The 23,254-nt window shown below is 46.8% G+C and overlaps 1 protein-coding gene across 3 annotated transcripts in view; it reads right to left on the bottom strand.

The window, feature by feature from the left end:
- Positions 1-878: 878 nt before the first annotated feature.
- Positions 879-23,254, bottom strand: part of triqk (triple QxxK/R motif containing) — a 48,808-nt gene continuing 26,432 nt past the window's right edge. For all 3 annotated transcript variants that reach the window (XM_029736194.1, XM_029736192.1, XM_029736193.1), the window contains exons 3-4: positions 21,733-21,818; positions 879-1,873 (exon numbers count right to left, since the gene is read on the bottom strand). In XM_029736194.1, coding sequence (XP_029592054.1) covers positions 1,766-1,873; positions 21,733-21,818 — 194 coding nt within the window. In that variant the 3' untranslated portion in view covers positions 879-1,765. The remainder of the gene's footprint in view (positions 1,874-21,732; positions 21,819-23,254) is intronic.

Raw genomic sequence — 23,254 nt, 5'->3', positions numbered from 1 at the left:
TGGAGAAATCTAACCCCTTATTTTTGTTGGCAAAAAAATACCTCCATATTTCCATATGTTTGTATGGGTTTCATTTAGACCCGTGACACTTGTGTAGAGCAAAACATTGTGTTCGTGAAAGTCTCTCCTTTCCATAGTGGGGTCATAATACTTTATGACCCGGTCGGACTCCACAGACGTTTTCGCGAGAAGATTTTCGGGACGTCTCGTCTGACAAACACCGCTGTGCCTCGGCCACCTTCCACCGCTGTGCCTCGGCCACCTTCCACCGCTGTGCCTCGGCCACCTTCCACCGCTGATGCGGAAGGTAAACACAGGTGGATTCTGTGGATTGAGAGAAAGATCACGCAAAAAAATTGGGGATTTTGTTGTCCTTTCGATTGATGCACGGGTGTGTCAATAGACTCTTAAGGACACTTCGTAACACAACAAAATGCAGGAAAAGTGAAGATGTGTTAATAGTTTCTGAAGGACAACGTTACTATTCAGATGGTATTACAGTCAAACAAAAAAAGGGAGCAATGAAACCAAGAAATCTGTATAAAAATATATGTATAATAATGGGATAAGAGAAGAAGAGTGGTATTCCAACAATCAGGTAACAATCTCCAAGGCGGTTTAAAACTTCAGTTGATCGATGCATAATAGTAATAATAATAATCTCCCACAAAGGCAGACGGTCTTTAGCGTCACGTAGAAGACAATATCCGTGTTTCTCCTTCTGTTAGTGCCGGGTCGAGGTTGGAAAGTCTCCTCTGTAAATCAGGAAGACTCTTCAGATGGCGATCCAGAGGAGTAGAGGTTACATCCTGTCCTGGACGGACAGGATGTATATATAAAATCTGTGTTGCAGAGAATCCAGATATAAAAAAACAGAATTCAACAATATTCCAACATTTATTGAACATTCATTAATATTCTCAACATTACTATATAAAAAGACATGAATAAAATGCATCAGTGATTCATATTTATGAAGAGGCAACAGGACTGCCCGTCTGAGTGTTCACGCATTTGTCTACCACTTTATGTAGCTGTTAGCGATGATGCTAATGCAATGTCAACCGTCTTCTTGGTAGATGGTAAAGCTTTCCCCCCCTCCCCCCAAAAAAACCCTTCTCAATTAAATGTTAACTACAAACAGTAGACTATTCCTAATTGGCAGAATGATATGTTTATTTGCAACAATCCAGTGGCCAATTGTTTCGCAAACTCTGCCATCATATGAACGCTAGAGTATAATCGCTTATCAAACAGTCTATTGCTGGTGTACACTTGCATCGAAAATTATATATTCGTTTATTTTTCCCCAGACCTCAAGTGGTCTCCTGACGTAGTTTAAGCATCGTTCTGGACTTAGAACCAAAACTAAAATTGAATGTTTTATTTAAAAAAAAAAGTGTGATTTTGAGAACAAAAGCCCCCCCCAAAAAATGGGAAAAACTAAATGGAGAAAACAGATATGGGGAAAATAACTAAACGGAATCAGACAAAAACAAAAAATAAAAATCTTGGGTCAAATTTGCATCCAGATGAGTCAATGAGCCACGTTGACAGAGCCTGAGAATTGACAATGAGCCATGCCATGTTGACAGAGCCTGAGAATTGACAATGAGCCATGCCATGTTGACAGAGCCTGAGAATAGACAATGAGCCATGCCATGTTGACAGAGCCTGAGAATAGACAATGAGCCATGCCATGTTGACAGAGCCTGAGAATAGACCAGCCCAGCAAGACCCCGAGGTTAAGTTGTCCTCTCCTGCTTTAGTCCACATCCAGGTCCATGTCCAATTCAGTGCTCAGGTTGAGGTAGAAGAACGCGTACACACAGAGCATGAACACCAGGACGGCTAAGATGACCAGGAAAGCATCCTGCAATCACAGAAAGGGGAGGGACATGTATATAGTTTAAAAGAGGCAATCTGCAATGTTTAAATAATGTTATACAGCAAGTATACTTTCCATGACACAGAATGACCAGGTGAAAGCTACGATCCCTTCAAATCAGTATAGATGAAGGAGGAGGAGACAGGTTAAAGAAGGACTTTTTAAGCCTTGAGACATAGATTGTGTGTTTGCGCCATTCAGAGGGTGAATGGGCAAGACAAAAAGATTGAAGTGTCTTTGAACAGGGTATGGTAGTAGGTGCCCAGGGGCACCGGTTTGAGTGTGTCAAGAACTGCAACGCTGCTGGGTTTTTCCACATACACATGGGGAAACTGTTGAATCAAGAATGGTCCACCACCCAAAGGACATCCAGTCATCTCGACACAACTGTGGGAAGCATTGGAGTCAACATGGACCAGCATCGCTGTGGAACGCTTTCACACCTTGTAGAGTCCATGTCCTGACTAATTGAGGCTTTTGAGGGTTAAAGGGGGGGGGTGCAACTCAATATTAGGAAGGTGCTCCTAATGTATAGTATACTCAGTGTATATCCATTGATTGTTGAAAAATACAACCCATAGATCCCTCATGAGTTAAACTGTCGTACCTAAAGTTAAGGTACAAAGACCACATGGATTTATAAAAGAGAGGGGTGACAAACATCTGGAAAGAACATTTTGAAAAACGACACCGAAATAAACACAAAATCAAAATCTGATTTAAGGAAAAACTTCTAAAATATTAGAATCAAATCAAAAACCAAACATTTTCCCAATTCCACATGAGGACTTAGCACTTAAGATCAAATCACTAAAATATTGTGGTTTTAACAGCATCAAAAATGAGATGGTGAACAACAGCTCTGAGCTGCAAAGTGCTGTGCTCCAGTTATTCAACCCCATATTGATCTGAGACCGTTAACCCCGAATCACAACTAATCTAGAGGTCAATATTAACACTGTATCACACAGTTATTCAACCCCATATTGATCTGAGGCCGTTAATCCCGAATCACAACTAATATAGAGGTCAATATTAATACTGTATCACACAGTTATTCAACCCCATATTGATCTGAGGCCGTTAATCCCGAATCACAACTAATATAGAGGTCAATATTAACACTGTATCACACAGTTATTCAACCCCATATTGATCTGAGGCCGTTAATCCCGAATCACAACTAATATAGAGGTCAATATTAATACTGTATCACACAGTTATTCAACCCCATATTGATCTGAGGCCGTTAATCCCGAATCACAACTAATATAGAGGTCAATATTAATACTGTATCACACAGTTATTCAACCCCATATTGATCTGAGGCCGTTAATCCCGAATCACAACTAATATAGTGGTCAATATTAATACTGATTCAAACAGAAGCCAACATGGCCTATATAGTGGTCAATAATAATATATTATTTGTGTCCCACACTGATTGAAATGAACTTTTTCAATATTCACAAATCAATTTTCCTAATTTAAAATTTGATGTTGAAGTGTGTAATTGTGCTGTTAATTGGATGGTTGCTGGAGCTGAGTGTTTTTTTTCCTACTTCAAATGAGTTTCTACGTGCTCCTTCAATACGTCTCACACCTCATTACAACTCTCACCAGCCGTGGGTCCACCAGAGTCCCCTCTCACCAGCCGTGGGTCCACCAGAGTCCCCTCTCACCAGCCGTGGGTCCACCAGAGTCCCCTCTCACCAGCCGTGGGTCCACCAGAGTCCCCTCTCACCAGCCGTGGGTCCACCAGAGTCCCCTCTCACCAGCCGTGGGTCCACCAGAGTCCCCTCTCACCAGCCGTGGGTCCACCAGAGTCCCCTCTCACCAGCCGTGGGTCCACCAGAGTCCACTCTCCTCTCAACCTTTGTCTTAAGAAGTCATTACCAAACTTTCTAATCAAAACTGAAGTGATTCAAGTGTTTTGTCCATTCAAATGGTTCATTCAAGGGCATTGCTATACTGTGTCGAGATAGCTGAAAAGGTGTTGCTCTGGGCTAGTTGTTTGCAGAAGGCCTTTCTTTCAAGTAAGAATTTAATTTAAGTAGGTTATTCATAAAAATTTACTAAATTAAAATGGTGAGATAATTTCAATATGCATAAACATACCAGCACCTACAGTATGGGTCTATTTAGACGTAACCAATGGAAACCAAGGTCCTATTAGAGGATGTGAATTTATTCTAAACATATTCACTTATCGGTAATTATAAAGTTATTTTCAACACACACACACACACACACACACACACACACACACACACACCACACACACACACCACACACACACACCACACACACTTCCCTTCAAAAGTGTAATGCTGATATTGATCTCATCTCTAGCTAAATCTATATAGTCCTCAATATGCTGTAGCAGCACTGCCATCTTTCAGAGACAGGGTAGAATGACAGGACAAGGCTGATGAGTAGGTCAGAGACAGGGTAGAATGACAGGCCAAGGCTGACGATGAGTAGGTCAGAGACAGGGTAGAATGACAGGCCAAGGCTGACGATGAGTAGGTCAGAGACAGGGTAGAATGACAGGCCAAGGCTGATGAGTAGGTCAGAGACAGGGTAGAATGACAGGCCAAGGCTGATGAGTAGGTCAGAGACAGGGTAGAATGACAGGCCAAGGCTGATGAGTAGGTCAGAGACAGGGAGGATAAGTTCATTACAGTTACCAGCCTCAGAAATTGCAGCCCAAATAAATGCTTCAGAGTTCATGTAACAGACACATCTCAACATCAACTGTTCAGGAGACTGTGTGAATCAGGCCTTCATGGTCGAATTGCTGCAAAGAAACCACTACTACTGCTTGGACCAAGAAACACGCACAAGGGACATTAGACCGGTGGAAATCTGTGCTGAGATGTTTGGTTCCAACCACTGTGTCTTTGTGAGACGCAGAGTAGTTGAACGAATGATCTCTGCATGTGTGGTTCCCACCGTGAAGCATGGAGGAGGTGGTGTGCATGTGCTTTGCCGGTGACACTGTCTGTGATTTATTTAGAATTCAAGGCACACTTAACCAGCATGGCTACCCCAGCATTCTGCAGAGATACGCCATCACATCTGGTTTGCGCTTAGTGGGACTATCATTTGTTTTTCAACGGGACAATGACCAACACACCTCCAGGCTGTGTAAAGGCTATTTGACCAAGAAGGAGAGTGATGTAGTGCTGCATCAGATGACCTGGCCTCCACAATCACCCAACCTCAACCCAATTGAGATGGTTTGGGATGAGTTGGACCGCAGAGTGAAGGAAATGCAGCCAACAAGTGCTCAGCATATGTGGGAACTCCTTCAAGACTGTTGGAAATGCATTCCTCATGAAGCTGGTTGAGAGAATGCCAAGAGTGTGCAAAGCTGTCATCAAGGCAAAGACTGGCTATTTTGAAAAATCCAAAATATAAAAACACTTTTTTTGGTTACTACATGATTCCATGTGTTATTTCATAGTTTTGACGTCTTCACTATTATTCTACAATGTAGAAATTAGTAGAAATAAAGAAAAACCCTTGAATGAGTAGGTGTGTCCAAACTTTTGACTTGTATATCAAACATTAGAAGGAAACAGTGGATTCTATAGCTCTAGATCAGATCTGTGTGGAATAACTTGAACAACAAGCACTACCTATTCAAAATTGTCAAATTTGGAAAGAACATTTCGAAATTACATCAGGAGAAATAAACTCAAAACCACAATCTGATCAAAGAAAAACTTGTAAATATTAGAATCAACAATCAAAAACCACTTTATTTTCCAATTTCAGAACTAACCCCTCTTTTATGCTACTGCTACTCTCTGTTCATCATACCTGCATAGTCACTTTAACCATATCTACATGTACATACTACCTCAATCAGCCTGACTAACCGGTGTCTGTATGTAGCCTCTCTACTGTATATAGCCTCTCTACTGTATATAGCCTCTCTCCTGTATATAGCCTCTCCTGTATATAGCCTCTCCTGTATATAGCCTCTACTGTATATAGCCTCTACTGTATATAGCCTCTCTCCTGTATATAGCCTCTCTACTGTATATAGCCTCTCTACTGTATATAGCCTCTCTACTGTATATAGCCCCTCTACTGTATATAGCCTCTACTGTATATAGCCCCTCTACTGTATATAGCCCCTCTACTGTATGTAGCCCTCTACTGTATGTAGCCCCTCTACTGTATGTAGCCCCTCTACTGTATGTAGCCCCTCTACTGTATATAGCCTCTACTGTATATAGCCTCTACTGTATATAGCCTCTACTGTATATAGCCTCTCTACTGTATATAGCCTCTCTACTGTATATAGCCTCTCTACTGTATATAACTTGTCTTTTTACTGTTGTTTTATTTCTTTACTGACCTATTGTTCACCTAATACCTTTTTTGCACTATTGGTTAGAGCCTGTAAGTAAGCATTTCACTGTAAGGTCTACTACACCTGTTGTATTCAGCGCCCGTGACAAATAAACTTTGATTTGATAAAAGGTGAAATCACTAAAAACAAAAAGAAAATGTTGGTTTTGACAGCATCAAAAATGAGATGCTGAAAAAAACAGCAAGGTGCTCATGTTATTCAACTTCGTATGTTGAATGTTCTGAATAAAAAAAAATCTAATGGGCTTTCTTCCAAAACACTACTATATATACACATTTACACCCCACACACACACACACACACACACACACACACACACACACACATATATACAAAACCCCAGTGTTCTTCCAAAACACTATTGACTACATTTACACCCCACACACAATAATTGATAGATGATGTAACAAACTAAAAATGGGAAAATATTTGCTTGTTTTATTGATAAAAACAATAACAATAATAATAACAATAAAAATAATAATAAAGGACTCTTTTATAGACTTATTCAGAGAGGTATAGGGGGGAAGTTTGATTTAATAAAATCAAATGTATTTGGAAAACAAGTGCTGAGTTCAAATTCTAGTTGTACACTCAGAGAAGAGAGTATTAGATAGTATCCTCTAGTTCATTGCGCTGTATGGATGTGAGGTATCATAGCTACACTAAATGGGACAAGCATCCAACAGAGATATTGTAGAAATATTTTAAAAACACCAACAAATGCATGTAGGGCCGAATTACGCGTTGACAGACGTCCACTCCAAAAAAAAAAAGAGCACTAAATATCTTGATGCATCTGAAATATAGTCTTGAATTTAGTCCATAATATCATACCACAGTATTTTGTGTCACTGGCCTACACACACACACACACACACAAAACCCCATAGTGTCAAAGCGGGATTATGTTTTTATAAATGTTTATTATTATTTTATTTTAAGTATTCAACCCCTTGTTATGGCAAGCCTAAATAAATTCAGGAGTACCAATTTCAATGACTACCTCATCTCTGTACCCCACACATACAATTCTCTGTAAGGCAGTGAATTTCAAAACACAGCCAAAGACCAGGGAGGTTTTCCATGACTAACAAAGAAGGGAACCTATTGGTAAAAATAAATAAACACAGACATTGAATATCCCTTTGAGCATGGTGAAGTTATTAAATTACACTTTGGATGGTGTATCAATACACCCAGTCACTACAAAGATACAGGTGTCCTTCCTAACTCAGTTGCCGGTGAGGAAGGAACCCGCTCAGGGATTTCACCATGAGGCCAACGGTGACTTTAAAACAGTTAGAGAGTTTAATGGCTGTGATAGGAGAAAACTGAGGATGGATGAACAACATTGCAGTTACTCCACAATACTAACCTAAATGGCAGAGTGAAAAGAAGAAAGCCTGCACAGAATACAAATATTCCAAAACATGAATCCTGTTTACAATAAGGAACTAAAGTAATACTGCAAACAATGTGTCAAAGAAATGTACTTTATGTCCTGAATACAAAGTATTATTTTTGGGGCAAATCCAACATGGTGACCATTTGTTAAATATGTTTCATCATGTGATAGATTGTTTATCTAAATGGTCACACTAACTATTCTTTGGATGTACATCATTACGTTAATCCTTGACTTATCTTGAACACAAACACTTAATAACACGGTGGAAGCTGAACTAAACACTATGGGGAAATAGCAGCCATCTTGTTCTATTTTGCTTTTTTGGCGCTGATCTTAACTTTTCTTGTACGTAATGTTTCCGCCATCGTTTCCTACGACCGAAAAAAAAGCTTCTGGACATCAGAACAGCAATCACTCCCCTCCATTTGGATGAGGATTTCTACTTCAATGAGTCGACGGCGAAGGACATACTACTCATCCTGGACTAGGCCCAAATCCCCGACCCTCATCCTGGACTAGGCCCAAATCCCCGACCCTCATCCTGGACGGCCAGGCCCAAATCCCCGACCCTCATCCTGGACGGCCAGGCCCAAATCCCCGACCCTCATCCTGGGCGGCCAGGCCCAAATCCCCGACCCTCATCCTGGACGGCCAGGCCCAAATCCCCGACCCTCATCCTGGGCGACCAGGCCCAAATCCCCGACCCTCATCCTGGACTAGGCCCAAATCCCCGACCCTCATCCTGGACGGCCAGGCCCAAATCCCCGACCCTCATCCTGAACCAGGCCCAAATCCCCGACCCCCATCCTGGGCGACCAGGCCCAAATCCCCGACCCTCATCCTGGACTAGGCCCAAATCCCCGACCCTCATCCTGAACGGCCAGGCCCAAATCCCCGACCCTCATCCTGGACGGCCAGGCCCAAATCCCCGACCCCCATCCTGGACGGCCAGGCCCAAATCCCCGACCCCCATCCTGGACGGCCAGGCCCAAATCCCCGACCCTCATCCTGGACTAGGCCCAAATCCCCGACCCTCATCCTGGACGGCCAGGCCCAAATCCCCGACCCTCATCCTGAACCAGGCCCAAATCCCCGACCCCCATCATGGGTGACCAGGCCCAAATCCCCGACCCATCCTGGACTAGGCCCAAATCCCCGACCCATCCTGGACTAGGCCCAAATCCCCGACCCTCATCCTGGACGGCCAGGCCCAAATCCCCGACCCTCATCCTGAACCAGGCCCAAATCCCCGACCCTCATCCTGAACCAGGCCCAAATCCCCGACCCCCATCCTGGACTAGGCCCAAATCCCCGACCCTCATCCTGAACCAGGCCCAAATCCCCGACCCTCATCCTGAACCAGGCCCAAATCCCCGACCCTCATCCTGAACCAGGCCCAAATCCCCGACCCCCATCATGGGCGACCAGGCCCAAATCCCCGACCCTCATCCTGGACTAGGCCCAAATCCCCGACCCTCATCCTGGACGGCCAGGCCCAAATCCCCGACCCTCATCCTGGACGGCCAGGCCCAAATCCCCGACCCTCATCCTGAACCAGGCCCAAATCCCCGACCCCCATCATGGGTGACCAGGCCCAAATCCCCGACCCTCATCCTGGACTAGGCCCAAATCCCCGACCCTCATCCTGGACTAGGCCCAAATCCCCGACCCTCATCCTGGACGGCCAGGCCCAAATCCCCGACCTTCATCCTGAACCAGGCCCAAATCCCCGACCCTCATCCTGGGCGGCCAGGCCCAAATCCCCGACCCTCATCCTGCACTAGGCCCAAATCCCCGACCCTCATCCTGGGCGACCAGGCCCAAATACCCGACCCTCATCCTGAACCAGGCCCAAATCCCCGACCCTCATCCTGGGCGACCAGGCCCAAATCCCCGACCCTCATCCTGGGCGACCAGGCCCAAATCCCCGACCCTCATCCTGGGCGACCAGGCCCAAATCCCCGACCCTCATCCTGGGCGACCAGGCCCAAATCCCCGACCCTCATCCTGGGCGACCAGGCCCAAATCCCCGACCCTCATCCTGGGCGACCAGGCCCAAATCCCCGACCTCTCATCCTGAACCAGGCCCAAATCCCCGACCCCCATCCTGGGCGGCCAAGCTCAAATCCCCGACCCCCATCCTGAACCAGGCCCAAATCCCCGAACCCCATCCTGGGCGGCCAAGCCCAAATCCCCGACCCCCATCCTGGGCGGCCAAGCCCAAATCCCCGACCCCCATCCTGGGCGGCCAAGCCCAAATCCCCGACCCCCATCCTGAACCAGGCCCAAATCCCCGACCCCCATCCTGAACCAGGCCCAAATCCCCGACCCCCATCCTGGGCGGCCAAGCCCAAATCCCCGACCCGTATCCTGGACTAGGCCCAAATCCCCGACCCTCATCCTGGGCGGCCAGGCCCAAATCCCCGACATTCGAAAAAGGAAAAGGCAGCGTGATAGAGGCCGGCATACGGAACGCCTGATGAGACCACGTTAGCAAGTTGATAAACCACCCATGCCCTCCGTTCTATTGGCCAACGTGCAATCACTGGAGAATAAACTGGACGAGCTCTGTGGAGACCATCCTATCAACGGGATCTGAATAACTGTAATATCCTGTGTTTCTCAGAGTCGTGGCTGAACAAAGATGTTTTTTTTTCTATATGTAGCATGGTTGCTCATGGTGATGAGGTAGCTTCAGAACCAGTGGATACCCCGTTTCATAACCCGCGTGTTACATTGGCGCCCATCATCGAGCAGTCTCTCGTGGGTGAAGAGGTAAGGGGGGGGGGGGTGAATCCAGCAGACATGAGTCGGGCATGGTTACTCGTGGTCACATGATGTGGTAGCCCTTCCTGCGTACTTTAAAACCAGTGTCTGTATTTTCAGACAACAGGGAGTTTCCTCTTGGTTTAATGGTCTAAGACGTCGGTTTCTCCGGTGCAAAGCCCGGGTTCGTATCCCACGTTTTACATCGACAGAACGGCTGCGTCGGGTAAACTCAAGGGGGGCGCGGGCTCCAATATTACATATTTTTTTTGTCAATGTTACTTTTTTGGGCGACCCGACCATATTCACATAGAAATGTGCATTATAGATCTATCATTCTTATTGAAAGCCAGTCTAAGAAGTGGTAGATCTACTCTGTGCGCTATTACTGTTTTTGCATCTTTTACTTTAGATTTTGTACACCAGCTTCAAAACAGCTCAAAATACTATATTGTAGAAAATAGTAAAAATAAAGAAAAACCCTTGAATGAGTAGGTGTCCAAACGTTTGACCGGATCTGTACTTATTTATGAAAACGCATTGAACGGATGTGGGTGGAGCGATGTCTACATATGGGTGCAAATTAAACTCCAAAAAGCTCTGAGGCTGATATGTAAAACTTTAAAAAAAAAGAGCAGTGTTTCTTTTCTCTCAACTATACTGAACAAAAATATTACATTTCTTATAATGCAATAAAACTGACATATATCATTTCTACCAGCATGTCACCTATGCAACTTAGAGGCAAAAAACATCTAATAAACCTTTACTCCACGAACAGCGACGCATACAAAGCCCTCACCTCTTCCCGCATTTGGCAAATCTCACCATAAAAATCTATCCTCCCGATTCCTGCTTACAAGTGGATACTAAGCTACAGGACTGTTTCACTAGCAGAATGAAGTATGTTCCAAGATTCATCCAATGGCATTGAGGAGTTTACCAGCTCAGTCACCGGCTTCATCAATAAGTGAATCAACAACGTCGTCCCAAAAGTGACCGTACGTACATATCCCAACCAGAAGCCATGGATTACAGGCAACATCCGCTCTGAGCTAAAAGCAAGAGCTGCCACTTTCAAGGAGCGGGACACGCTTATAAGACATCCTGCTATGCCCTCCGCCGAACAATCAAAACAGGCAAAGCGTCAATACAGCACTAAGATTGAATCCTACTACACCGGCTCTGACACTCGTCGCATGGTGTAGTAAGGGAAACCCAGCCGTGAGCTGGCCAGTGATGCGAGCCTACCAGACGAGCTAAATGCCTTCTATGCTCACTTCAAGGCAATTAACACTGAACCATACGAGAGCATTTTCAACTTCTCCCTGACCCAGTCTGTAATACCTACATGTTTCAAGCAGACAACAATAGTCCCTGTGCATAAGAATACCAATGTAACATGTCTAAATGACTATCGCCCTGTAGCACTCACACACACAATACATTGCTCTGGCAACAGCCATTAATTCCAATAAAGCCTTTACTGAATTGAATTGAATTGAGAGAGAGAGAGAGAGAGACCACAGCAGGTGGGTTCCCGCTCCTTGGCTCCCCGAACAACATCACACCACCTGGTCACTGCACAGCAGCTCTCGCAGTATGCCAAGATCCACCAGCTCTATGGAGCAGCTGGCCCAGGCCTACCTGCCTGCCTGCCACACACACACACACGCTCTGAGCTCCAGGACAGCCTGTCTCCCCGCCTGGCTGCACGGCCAGCTGGAGCCCTAGGAGACACCAGCTGCAGCAGAGACCAGAACACACGGAGAGGAGTCCTCAAATCGTCTCACACAATAACAGGCCCAACAAAGCAGCAACCGTCAAGCGAGAGAGAGTGGTGTTCCCCACAATCAGGCTAACAGTGCAATAAAAAAAATTAAGCCCATAGCATCAAAGACAAACAGGAAGATGACCCTTCTATAAAAACATGACTTCTGCAGTGTTAAAATACTATATTGAAGGGGAGGCCATTCCATTATCCACATTTCAATCCAATATTTCGGTATGGCTTTAAGTGGTTTCCATCTTCCAACCAGAGGAATATTTAATCCTATTCCCTTTGATAATCTCCCCATTGCAGTTGATCAGATGCATCATTTAATAAGTATTTCACGATATGGACTAATCTGGACTAATCTAATGGGATTAAGGGAATGCTTGATGAAGACCAGTATCTCTCAAACCAGAATAAATAAACTTTAACATGACCCATACCCATGACACATAGAACTAATTACATTTAATTGGATGTTACATTTCATGAACCCTCCCCTACACTCCTGTGGATGTTACAGTTCAGGAAGTAGAAGGGTTCCCCTGCATTCCGTCCCGGTCGGGTGGTGGTGCCTCTGCATTCCGTCCCGGCCGGGTGGTGGTGCCTCCCCTGCATTCCGTCCCGGTGGTGCCTCCCCTGCATTCCGTCCCGGCCGGGTGGTGGTGCCTCCCCTGCATTCCGTCCCGGCCGGGTGGTGGTGCCTCGCCTGCATTCCGTCCCGGCCGGGTGGTGCCTCGCCTGCATTCCGTCCCGGCCGTGTGGTGCCTCGCCTGCATTCCGTCCCGGCCGGGTGGTGCCTCGCCTGCATTCCGTCCCGGCCGGGTGGTGCCTCGCCTGCATTCCGTCCCGGCCGGGTGGTGCCTCGCCTGCATTCCGTCCCGGCCGGGTGGTGCCTCGCCTGCATTCCGTCCCGGCCGGGTGGTGCCTCGCCTGCATTCCGTCCCGGCCGGGTGGTGCCTCGCCTGCATTCCGTCCCGGTTCGGGTGGTGGTGCCTCTGCATTCCGTCCCGGCCGGGTGGTGGTGCCTCCCCTGCATTCCGTCCCGGTGGTGCCTCCCCTGCATTCCGTCCCGGTCGGGTGGTGGTGCCTCCCCTGCATTCCGTCCCGGTCGGGTGGTGGTGCCTCCCCTGCATTCCGTCCCGGCCGGGTGGTGGTGCCTCCCCTGCATTCCGTCCCGGCCGGGTGGTGGTGCCTCGCCTGCATTCCGTCCCGGCCGGGTGGTGGTGCCTCGCCTGCATTCCGTCCCGGCCGGGTGGTGGTGCCTCGCCTGCATTCCGTCCCGGCCGGGTGGTGGTGCCTCGCCTGCATTCCGTCCCGGCCGGGTGGTGCCTCGCCTGCATTCCGTCCCGGCCGGGTGGTGCCTCGCCTGCATTCCGTCCCGGCCGGGTGGTGCCTCGCCTGCATTCCGTCCCGGCCGGGTGGTGCCTCCCCTGCATTCCGTCCCGGCCGGGTGGTGCCTCCCCTGCATTCCGTCCCGGTCGGGTGGTACCTCCCCTGCATTCCGTCCCGGTCGGGTGGTACCTCCCCTGCATTCCGTTCCGGTCGGGTGGTACCTCCCCTGCATTCCGTTCCGGTCGGGTGGTGGTGCCTCTGCATTCCGTCCCGGTCGGATGGTGGTGCCTCCCCTGCATTCCGTCCCGGTCGGATGGTGGTGCCTCCCCTGCATTCCGTCCCGGTCGGATGGTGGTGCCTCCCCTGCATTCCGTCCCGGTCGGGTGGTGGTGCCTCCCCTGCATTCCGTCCCGGTCGGGTGGTGGTGCCTCCCCTGCATTCCGTCCCGGTCGGGTGGTGGTGCCTCCCCTGCATTCCGTCCCGGTAGTGGTAGTGGTTAGTAGAGTTTTTTTTGTGTGAATCAGGCCTTCATGGTCAAATTTCTGCAGTCTCCTCCAAACAGTTGATGTTGAGATGTGTCTGTTGCTTGAACTCTGTGAATAATTTATTTGTGCTGCAATTTCTGAGGCTGGTAACTCTAATGAACTTATCCTCTGCAGCAGAGGTAACTCTGGATCTTCCTTTCCTGTGGCGGTCCTCATGAGAGCCAGTTTCATCATAGCGCTTGATGGTTTTTGCACCTGCACTTGAAGATACTTTCAAAGTTCTTGTAATTTTCCATATTGACTGACCTTCATGTCTTAAAGTAATGATGAACTGTCATTTCTCTTTGCTTATTTGAGCCGTTCTTGCCATAATATGGACTTGGTCTTTTACCAAATAGGGCTGTCTTCTGTATACCACCCCTACCTTGTCACAACACAACCTATTGGCTCAAACGCATTAAGGCACAAAAGTCCACAAATTAACCTTGAACAAGGCACACCTGTTAATTGAAATGCATTCCAGGTGACTACGTCATGAAGCTGGTTGAGAGAACGCCAAGAGTGTGAAAAGCTGTCATAATACTTTTTTGGTCACTACATTTCATGTGTTGTGTCATTGTATTATAATAGTGAAGATATAAAAACTATGTAGAAAATAGTAAAAATAAAGAAAAACCCTTGAATGAGTAGGTGCAAGCAAACTTTTGACCCGTAGTGTATAAAGTATGTGGACATCTGCTCATCGACCTTCTCATTCCAAAATCATAGACATTAATATGGAGTTGGTCCCCTCTTTGCTGCTATAACAGCCTCCACTCTTCTGGGAAGTCATTAATATGGAGTTGGTCCCCTCTTTGCTGCTATAACAGCCTCCACTCTTCTGGGAAGGCATTAATATGGAGTTGGTCCCCCCTTTGCTGCTATAACAGCCTCCACTCTTCTGGGAAGACTTTCCACTAGATGGTGGGACATTGCTGCGGGGACTTGCTTCCATTCAGCCACAAGACCATTAGTGAGGTCGGGCACTGAGTTGAGGTCAGGGCCTTGTGCAGGCCAGTCAAGTTCTTCCACACCGATCTTGACAAACCATTTCTGTATGGACCTCTCTTTGTGCACGGGGGCATTGTCATGCTGAAACAGAAAAGGGCCTTCCCCAAACTGTTGCCACAATGTTGGAAGCACAGAATCATCTAGAATGTCATTGTATGCTGTAGCATTAAGATTTCCCTTCACTGAAACTAAGGGGCCCGAATCATGAAAAAACAGCCCCAGACCATTATTCCTCCTCCACCAAACTTTACAGTTGGCACTATGCATTGGGGCAGGTAGTGTTCCCCTGGCATCCACCAAACCCAGATTCGTTCGACGGACTGCCATATGGTGAAGCGTGATTCATCACTCCAGAGAACACGTTTCCACTGCTCCAGAGTCCAATGGCGGTGATCTTTACACCACTCCAGCCAACGCTTGGCATTGCGCATGGTGATCTTAGGCTTGTGTGCGGCTGCTCGGCCATGGAAACCCATTTCATGAAGCTCCTGATGAACATTTCTAGCAGTCTGGAACTCGGTAGTGAGTGTTGCAACCGAGGAAAGACGATTTTTATGAGCTACGTGCTTCATCACTCGGCGGTTCCGTTTTGTGAGCTTGTGTGGTCTACCACTTTGCAGTTGAGCCGTTGTTGCTCTTAAGACTGTTCCACTTCACAATAACAGCACTTAGTTGATCGGGGCAGCACTAGCAGGACAGAAATTTGACGAACTGACTTGTTGGAAAGGTGATGATGCTGCCACGTTCAAAGTCACTGAGCTCTTCAGTGAGGCCATTCTAATGCAACTGTTTGTCTATGGAGATTGCATGGCTGTGTGCTCAATTTTATACACCTGTCAGCAACGGGTACGGCTGAAATAGCCGAAGCTACTAATTTGAAGGGGTGTCCCCACACAAACATACTGCACTCGGAAAGTATTTAAAAACCTTGATTTTTTTCCCCACATTTTGTTACGTTACAGCCTTATTCTAAAATGGATTAAAAAAAAAAAATTCTACACACACACACACACACACACACACACACAATACCCCATAATGACAAAGCAAAAGTCTGGGCAACTCAAGGAGTTCTGAGCCACTGCTGTGAGCTTAGAGTCGTTGTCCAGTTGGAAGGTTAACCTTTGCCCCAGTCTGAGCACGTTTTCATCAACGATCTCTGTGCCTTGCTGTCAATATATTGAAGAAAATAAAATGATGGAAGAGTCACCATACCACCACGCCAGTCGGGGAGTTTTAATGGAGACATGGAAGCTTTAGTTATTAGCAAATCCAACCACACAAGGAACAAAGACAAAACATCCTCAAAACTCCTGATCGCGCAAGAGTGGTCCCATGTAGCTCAGTTGGTAGAGCATGGTGTTTGCAACGCCAGGGTTGTGGGTTCGATTCCCACGGGGGGCCAGTATGGAATTTTTTTTTAAAAAATGTATGAAATGTATGCATTCACTACTGTAAGTCGCTCTGGATAAGAGCGTCTGCTAAATGACTAAAATGTAAATGTAAAATGTAAGGGTAACATTAGTATACACCCAGGAGAGGAGACCGAAAAAAGGAGAGCGCACAGACAACACTTACCTAACCCAGCAACTCAACCCCGCTCTCATGAATGTAGGTGACTGAATTCTGCCAAGGTTTCTCAGGGTTCTCCCCAAAGAATGTAAGAGAGGCGCTGTGCCACCTTGTGGACTGGTATAATAATAACATATTTTTTTAACTTTATTTGTTAATAACCAGGTTTCCATCCAACCATGTCACGTGGATGAATTACATGGAAAAGTAATAGCAGGGCTGATGGAAACATGAAATACGATTTTTATAAATGCAGACAGACAATTTGTTTGTTCGACATGGTGGGATCTTTTTGTTTCTGTAAAATTAATTATACGGGAAATGGCGGCCTTTATGCACAAATATCGATATAATAACTATCATATCAAAGTAAACTAGACATTAACTCATTGGTCCCATCACAGTTTACTGCCTACTCCAGACACTTTGTTTTTTTAAATCATATGAGCAAAAAATATATTTCATTTTATTTGGAATGCTAAACCAGACAGGATTAAACATTATATAATGAATGAGTTTGGGAGGCTGAAATTATACAATATTAAAGCATTTAACATCTCATTAAAAGCTTCACTCATACATTAATTGGTTTGCCAGTGGATTATTAGGAAAGGCTTAGCCTTTACACAGACTGAAACTTCTCATTTGCCAATTAATAAAAAATGAAACTTTGTTTAACGTATCACCCTTTCTTAAACAATTAATTTCATCCCCCAGAAAAAGACAGAACAACTAGTACAACAAATATTATGGTTAAACTCAAATATATGGATTGATAAAAATAAAATAAAAAGCATTTTGAGAAATGAGCTCCTTTCTTTAGTCACCAATGGATCAATGCTTCCACACGGAGGTTGGTGAGCTCACATCAGTTGAATTCACTTTTTATTATTTTAATTTCAGATGTTTACGATTAACCAACGTGACAAGAAATGAACATTGTTGACATGAAAAGTGTTCCACCAAAAAAAACGCACAGGTGAAAATCATAACTGCTATGCAGAACAGTAGAATAAATTGTATGTTTTCCCGTTAAAACTCACACGCCGCCTATGAAGACTTTATAAAAATAATTGCCTCCACATTTCCATGGATTTGGTATATAGCCTGATAATATGAAATAAAAAACTTTTCAGGTTTTCTATCGGTCATTTTGGCCAGCAACAGTTTGGTCCCTTTTGGGGTGTATATTGTGGATCGCCCCCCTCGCTCCCCCACATCAGGTTTTACAACATGAATTCCTGCTTAGAAACTCTCTCTTCGCTGCCATGGAGCACGGAGGGAGAGAGAGAGAGAGAGCACGGAGGGAGAGAGAGAGAGAGAGCACGGAGGGAGAGAGCGAGAGAGCACGGAGGGAGAGAGCGAGAGAGCACGGAGGGAGAGAGCGAGAGCACGGAGGGGGAGAGCGAGAGCACGGAGGGGGAGAGCGAGAGCACGGAGGGGGAGAGAGAGAGCACGGAGGGGGAGAGAGAGAGCACGGAGGGGGAGAGAGAGAGCACGGAGGGGGAGAGAGAGAGCACGGAGGGGGAGAGAGAGAGCACGGAGGGGGAGAGAGAGAGAGCACGGAGGGGGAGAGAGAGAGAGCACGGAGGGGGAGAGAGAGAGCACGGAGGGGGAGAGAGAGAGCACGGAGGGGGAGAGAGAGAGCACGGAGGGGGAGAGAGAGAGCACGGAGGGGGAGAGAGAGAGCACGGAGGGGGAGAGAGAGCACGGAGAACAAACAGCTCTTTAGAAAGCTCCTAACCCCCAAAATTAAATTATTTTTGAGAATGTGGGACACTAAAGACAGTCATGTCGAGTGCGTTTCATTTGGTTAAGGACAGGAAACACACAACTATATCTCTTAAAAGTGTACATTTCCCAGCTGTCAGGTTTACTTCTGAATGTTGTATAACATGGATGAATAAGTATAAGAATACTTTTGAAAAGAAAACAATTTGATTTAGTCTTCTAAATGACAATTGGTTGTTTTATGATAATTTATTCACAGTCAGTAGCCACGCCCAGGTAGGCATAAACATGAGGCGTGGGGCAGCAGGGTAGCCTAGTGGTTAGAGGAAGGGGGGGGGGGGGGGCAGGTAGCCGAGTGGTTGGGGGGGGGGGGGGCAGGTAGCCTAGTGGTTAGAGCGTTGGACTGGTAACCGAATGGTTGCAAGATCGAATCTCTGAGCTGACAAGGACAAATCTGTCGTTCTGCCCCTGAACAAGGCAGTTAACCCACTGTTCCTAGGCCGTCATTGAAAATAAGAATTTGTTCTGAACTGACTTGCCTAGTTAAATAAAGGTAAAATAAATAAATAAATAAAAAATGTGACCCGGCCCTTTTCTATTCAAGTATAAAAAATTTAAAAAACAATTCACACCAGACCACGCAAACCACGGTGTAAGCTAAGGTTACAAAATAGTTGAATTTCTAAGACCAGAAGATATGAGGCGGTAGCTACATGTTGAAATGGTTGGCACTACAACTCTACCAAAAAGGACAAGACCAGAGAACGTGGGAGATCATTCCCACGTTGAAATGGAAAATAAAACTAAAAATAACAATTATTCAGACCGCAGCTGTTCAAATACTTTAGTCTGGTAAAAGCATCCGCTCTAAGAACAGTTCCGAATGGTACTCTGAAGTATCCATTATAACAACTACGATAGACTCCTGGGGAACGTAACCAGAGACTTTTCTATCAACTCTCTCCAGCAGATGGACCGCGACCACAGAGAGAGACAAGACATACACTCGTAAATATGTAAATTGCAATTTATTTTTTCGAATGAGCGGTCGTTCATGTAAGGTATTAGCAGTTTCTATGAGTGAAGTTATCAGCTATGAGTTTCCCGCTCGAGGTGTCCATACCCCCTTCCCTTTGTCTACCAAGCCGTCATATCCGTTTCATCCACTAGGGACTTTCTTTGTATTATGTAATACTAATTGTGGGTGTGTTTCATGTATTTCCGTGATTTGATTAGTAAGTTAGTAAATTTATAATTAAGCCAATTTGTATTTTGCTGATTCATAATTTCGTGCAGATATCCAAGGGTTTGCGACGTTCAGTAATGAGAACTGATTATGTAATAATAATAATAATGATAATAATAGAAGACTGTACTCGAGAAAAAAAATTAGATTTGGGAAAACAGACTAAACATTTTCCCGTGGTGCCGACTTCCTAGTTAAAGTTGACATGATTAGTTTAATCACGTAATAATAATTATTACACAGAGAATTAATTTGATAAAATAACAGTCTTCACATTTAATGATAGTCAGACAACGCAGTCATATAAAATAAATAAACTCTTTCATTTACCTTTGGGGGTCCAAAAGCCGGTAATTGCCAGGTAACAGAAACCCTGAACAGATTAAACTATAAACTACAGCTTACTGTAAATAATATTAGTCATGTTTACATAATATTTGCTATTTATTACATTTTGTGTTTTAAATTGTGTACAATTACATTTTGTGTATTGGTCCCAGGGCAAATGAGACCTAGGTCTCAAGCTGTTTCCAACGGTTAAATAGAAGTTAATAAATAATGCTTCTAGAAAGAAATGGACTAAATGCATAAGGGAAATACAACACGCTCTTAATATAAAATAGCAGATTAGACAGTGTGTGTGTGCGTTGGTGACCAGTGGGCATAAAACCACTTCATCACAGAGAGGAGAGGTTGGTAATGAAGGAGGGTGAGACATACAGACAGGTAGCCTAGTGGTTAGGGTGGGGGGGGCAGGTAGCCTAGTGGTTAGGGTGGGGGGGCAGGTAGCCTAGTGGTTAGGGTGGGGGAGCAGGTAGCCTAGTGGTTAGGGTGGGGGGCAGGTAGCCTAGTGGTTAGGGTGAGGGGGCAGGTAGCCTAGTGGTTAGGGTGGGGGGGCAGGTAGCCTAGTGGTTAGGGTGAGGGGGCAGGTAGCCTAGTGGTTAGGGTGGGGGGGCAGGTAGCCTAGTGGTTAGGGTGGGGGGGGCAGGTAGCCTAGTGGTTAGGGTGGGGGGGGCAGGTAGCCTAGTGGTTAGGGTGGGGGGGCAGGTAGCCTAGTGGTTAGGGTGGGGGGGCAGGTAGCCTAGTGGTTAGGGTGGGGGGGCAGGTAGCCTAGTGGTTAGGGTGGGGGGGGCAGGTAGCCTAGTGGTTAGGGTGGGGGGGCAGGTAGCCTAGTGGTTAGGGTGGGGGGGCAGGTAGCCTAGTGGTTAGGGTGGGGGGGCAGGTAGCCTAGTGGTTAGGGTGGGGGGGCAGGTAGCCTAGTGGTTAGGGTGGGGGGGCAGGTAGCCTAGTGGTTAGGGTGGGGGGGCAGGTAGCCTAGTGGTTAGGGTGGGGGAGCAGGTAGCCTAGTGGTTAGGGTGGGGGGGCAGGTAGCCTAGTGGTTAGGGTGGGGGAGCAGGTAGCCTAGTGGTTAGGGTGGGGGGGCAGGTAGCCTAGTGTTAGGGTGGGGGAGCAGTAGCCTAGTGGTTAGGGGGGGGGGCAGGTAGCCTAGTGGTTAGGGTGGGGGGGCAGGTAGCCTAGTGGTTAGGGGGGGGGGGGCAGGTAGCCTAGTGTTAGGGTGGGGGGGCAGGTAGCCTAGTGGTTAGGGTGGGGGGGCAGGTAGCCTAGTGGTTAGGGTGGGGGGGCAGGTAGCCTAGTGTGTTAGGGTGGGGGGGCAGGTAGCCTAGTGGTTAGGGTGGGGGGGCAGGTAGCCTAGTGGTTAGGGTGGGGGGCAGTAGCCTAGTGGTTAGGGTGGGGGGGCAGGTAGCCTAGTGGTTAGGGTGGGGGGGGCAGGTAGCCTAGTGGTTAGGGGGGGGGGGGCAGGTAGCCTAGTGGTTAGGGTGGGGAGCAGGTAGCCTAGTGGTTAGGGTGGGGGAGCAGGTAGCCTAGTGGTTAGGGTGGGGGAGCAGGTAGCCTAGTGGTTAGGGTGGGGGGGGCAGGTAGCCTAGTGGTTAGGGTGGGGGGGCAGGTAGCCTAGTGGTTAGGGTGGGGGGGCAGGTAGCCTAGTGGTTAGGGTGGGGGGGGCAGGTAGCCTAGTGGTTAGGGTGGGGGGGCAGGTAGCCTAGTGAGAGAGAGGAGAGGTTGGTAATGAAGGAGGGAGACATACAGACCCTTATTCCAGGACCACTCTTCTTCGCCTCAGCCTTCAACCTCGTCATCTTCAGAGCTGACTTGGTCTTCTTGTAGTCTTGTTTACCTGAATTGAAAGAAATATATGACAAAAAAAAAATACAATGAATGAGAATGAGGACTGTGGTAATTTGATTTAATTAACTGCACACACACAAAGTGATATATTTGTGTGTGTGGTTCAGTTTGGCTTCTAAACAGCTGTTCTTTCAGGTGAAGCCAGCGGACAAACTGGCCACCAGGTAGGGTGGAGGGGAGGAGGGTGGAGGGGAGGAAAGGAACGGTGTAGAGGAGAGAGGTAGAGAGAAGTGTCCTTGGTGACTATAGCAAAATGCCCAGGGTGAGGTCTGGCTGAGTGCTGTCAACACACAGGGCCAGTTTACAGACACACTCCTAGACAATCACTCTGGAACAAATAGGCCTTGGCCTCCCACATAGAGATGGATGAGGCAGAGTCTGCCTCTCTCTCTCTCTCTCTCTCTGACACTACTCCAGCACTGTGCGTGCATATATATGGTCAATCAGGGTGGAACAGACTAGGGGGGGGAACTCCATTAGCAGACAGAACGTCAAACAGAAAGTCTGGTGGTAAACCTTTGCGATTCACAACTATTTCATTAAGAATTGAAGAAAATGGTACATGATACTCAAGAGCACAAAACAGTTCCACTTAATAACCAATGTAATACTAGCTTGAGTGGCTTCTAAATTTCACCTGTTATAGTGTAAACACCATATGACTGGGCCTAGGTTAGCTAGCTTTATTAGCTTGTTAAAGCATTACCAACCTGCACCTGGAATGCTTTGGTCATTTAGATAAAATGATCCCCATTACTATTCCTGGGGTCCAGCAACATTAATACAGTTACATACATTACATTTCATAACACATTCACTGTGTTCCCTCAGGCCCCTACCACATATCTACAATACACTGTGTTCCCTCAGGCCCCTACTCTACTACCACATATCTACAATACACTGTGTTCCCTCAGGCCCCTACTCTACTACCACATATCTACAATACACTGTGTTCCCTCAGACCCCCTACTCTACTACCACATATCTACAATACACTGTGTTCCCTCAGGCCCCTACTCTACTACCACATATCTACAATACACTGTGTTCCCTCAGGCCCCTACTCTACTACCACATATCTACAATACACTGTGTTCCCTCAGGCCCCTACCACATATCTACAATACACAGTGTTCCCTCAGGCCCCTACTCTACTACCACATATCTATAACACACTGTGTTCCCTCAGGCCCCTACTCCACCACTACAACACACTGTGTTCCCTCAGGCCCCTACTCCACCACTACCACATATCTATAACACACTGTGTTCCCTCAGACCCCTACTCCTGTCCTCTCATCTCCTCTCCCCTCCCCTCCCCTCCCGTCCCATCCTCTTCTCCCCTCCTGTCCTCTCTCCTCCTGTCCTCTCCCCTCCTGTCCTCTCCCCTCCTGTCCTCTCCCCTCCTGTACTCTCATCTCC

This window comes from Salmo trutta, chromosome 36 (genome assembly GCF_901001165.1).
Source record: "Salmo trutta chromosome 36, fSalTru1.1, whole genome shotgun sequence".
In the NCBI taxonomy this organism is placed as follows: domain Eukaryota; kingdom Metazoa; phylum Chordata; class Actinopteri; order Salmoniformes; family Salmonidae; genus Salmo; species Salmo trutta.
Note: the sequence above shows the minus strand (reverse complement) of the source record. Positions and strands in the feature narration are given on the sequence as shown.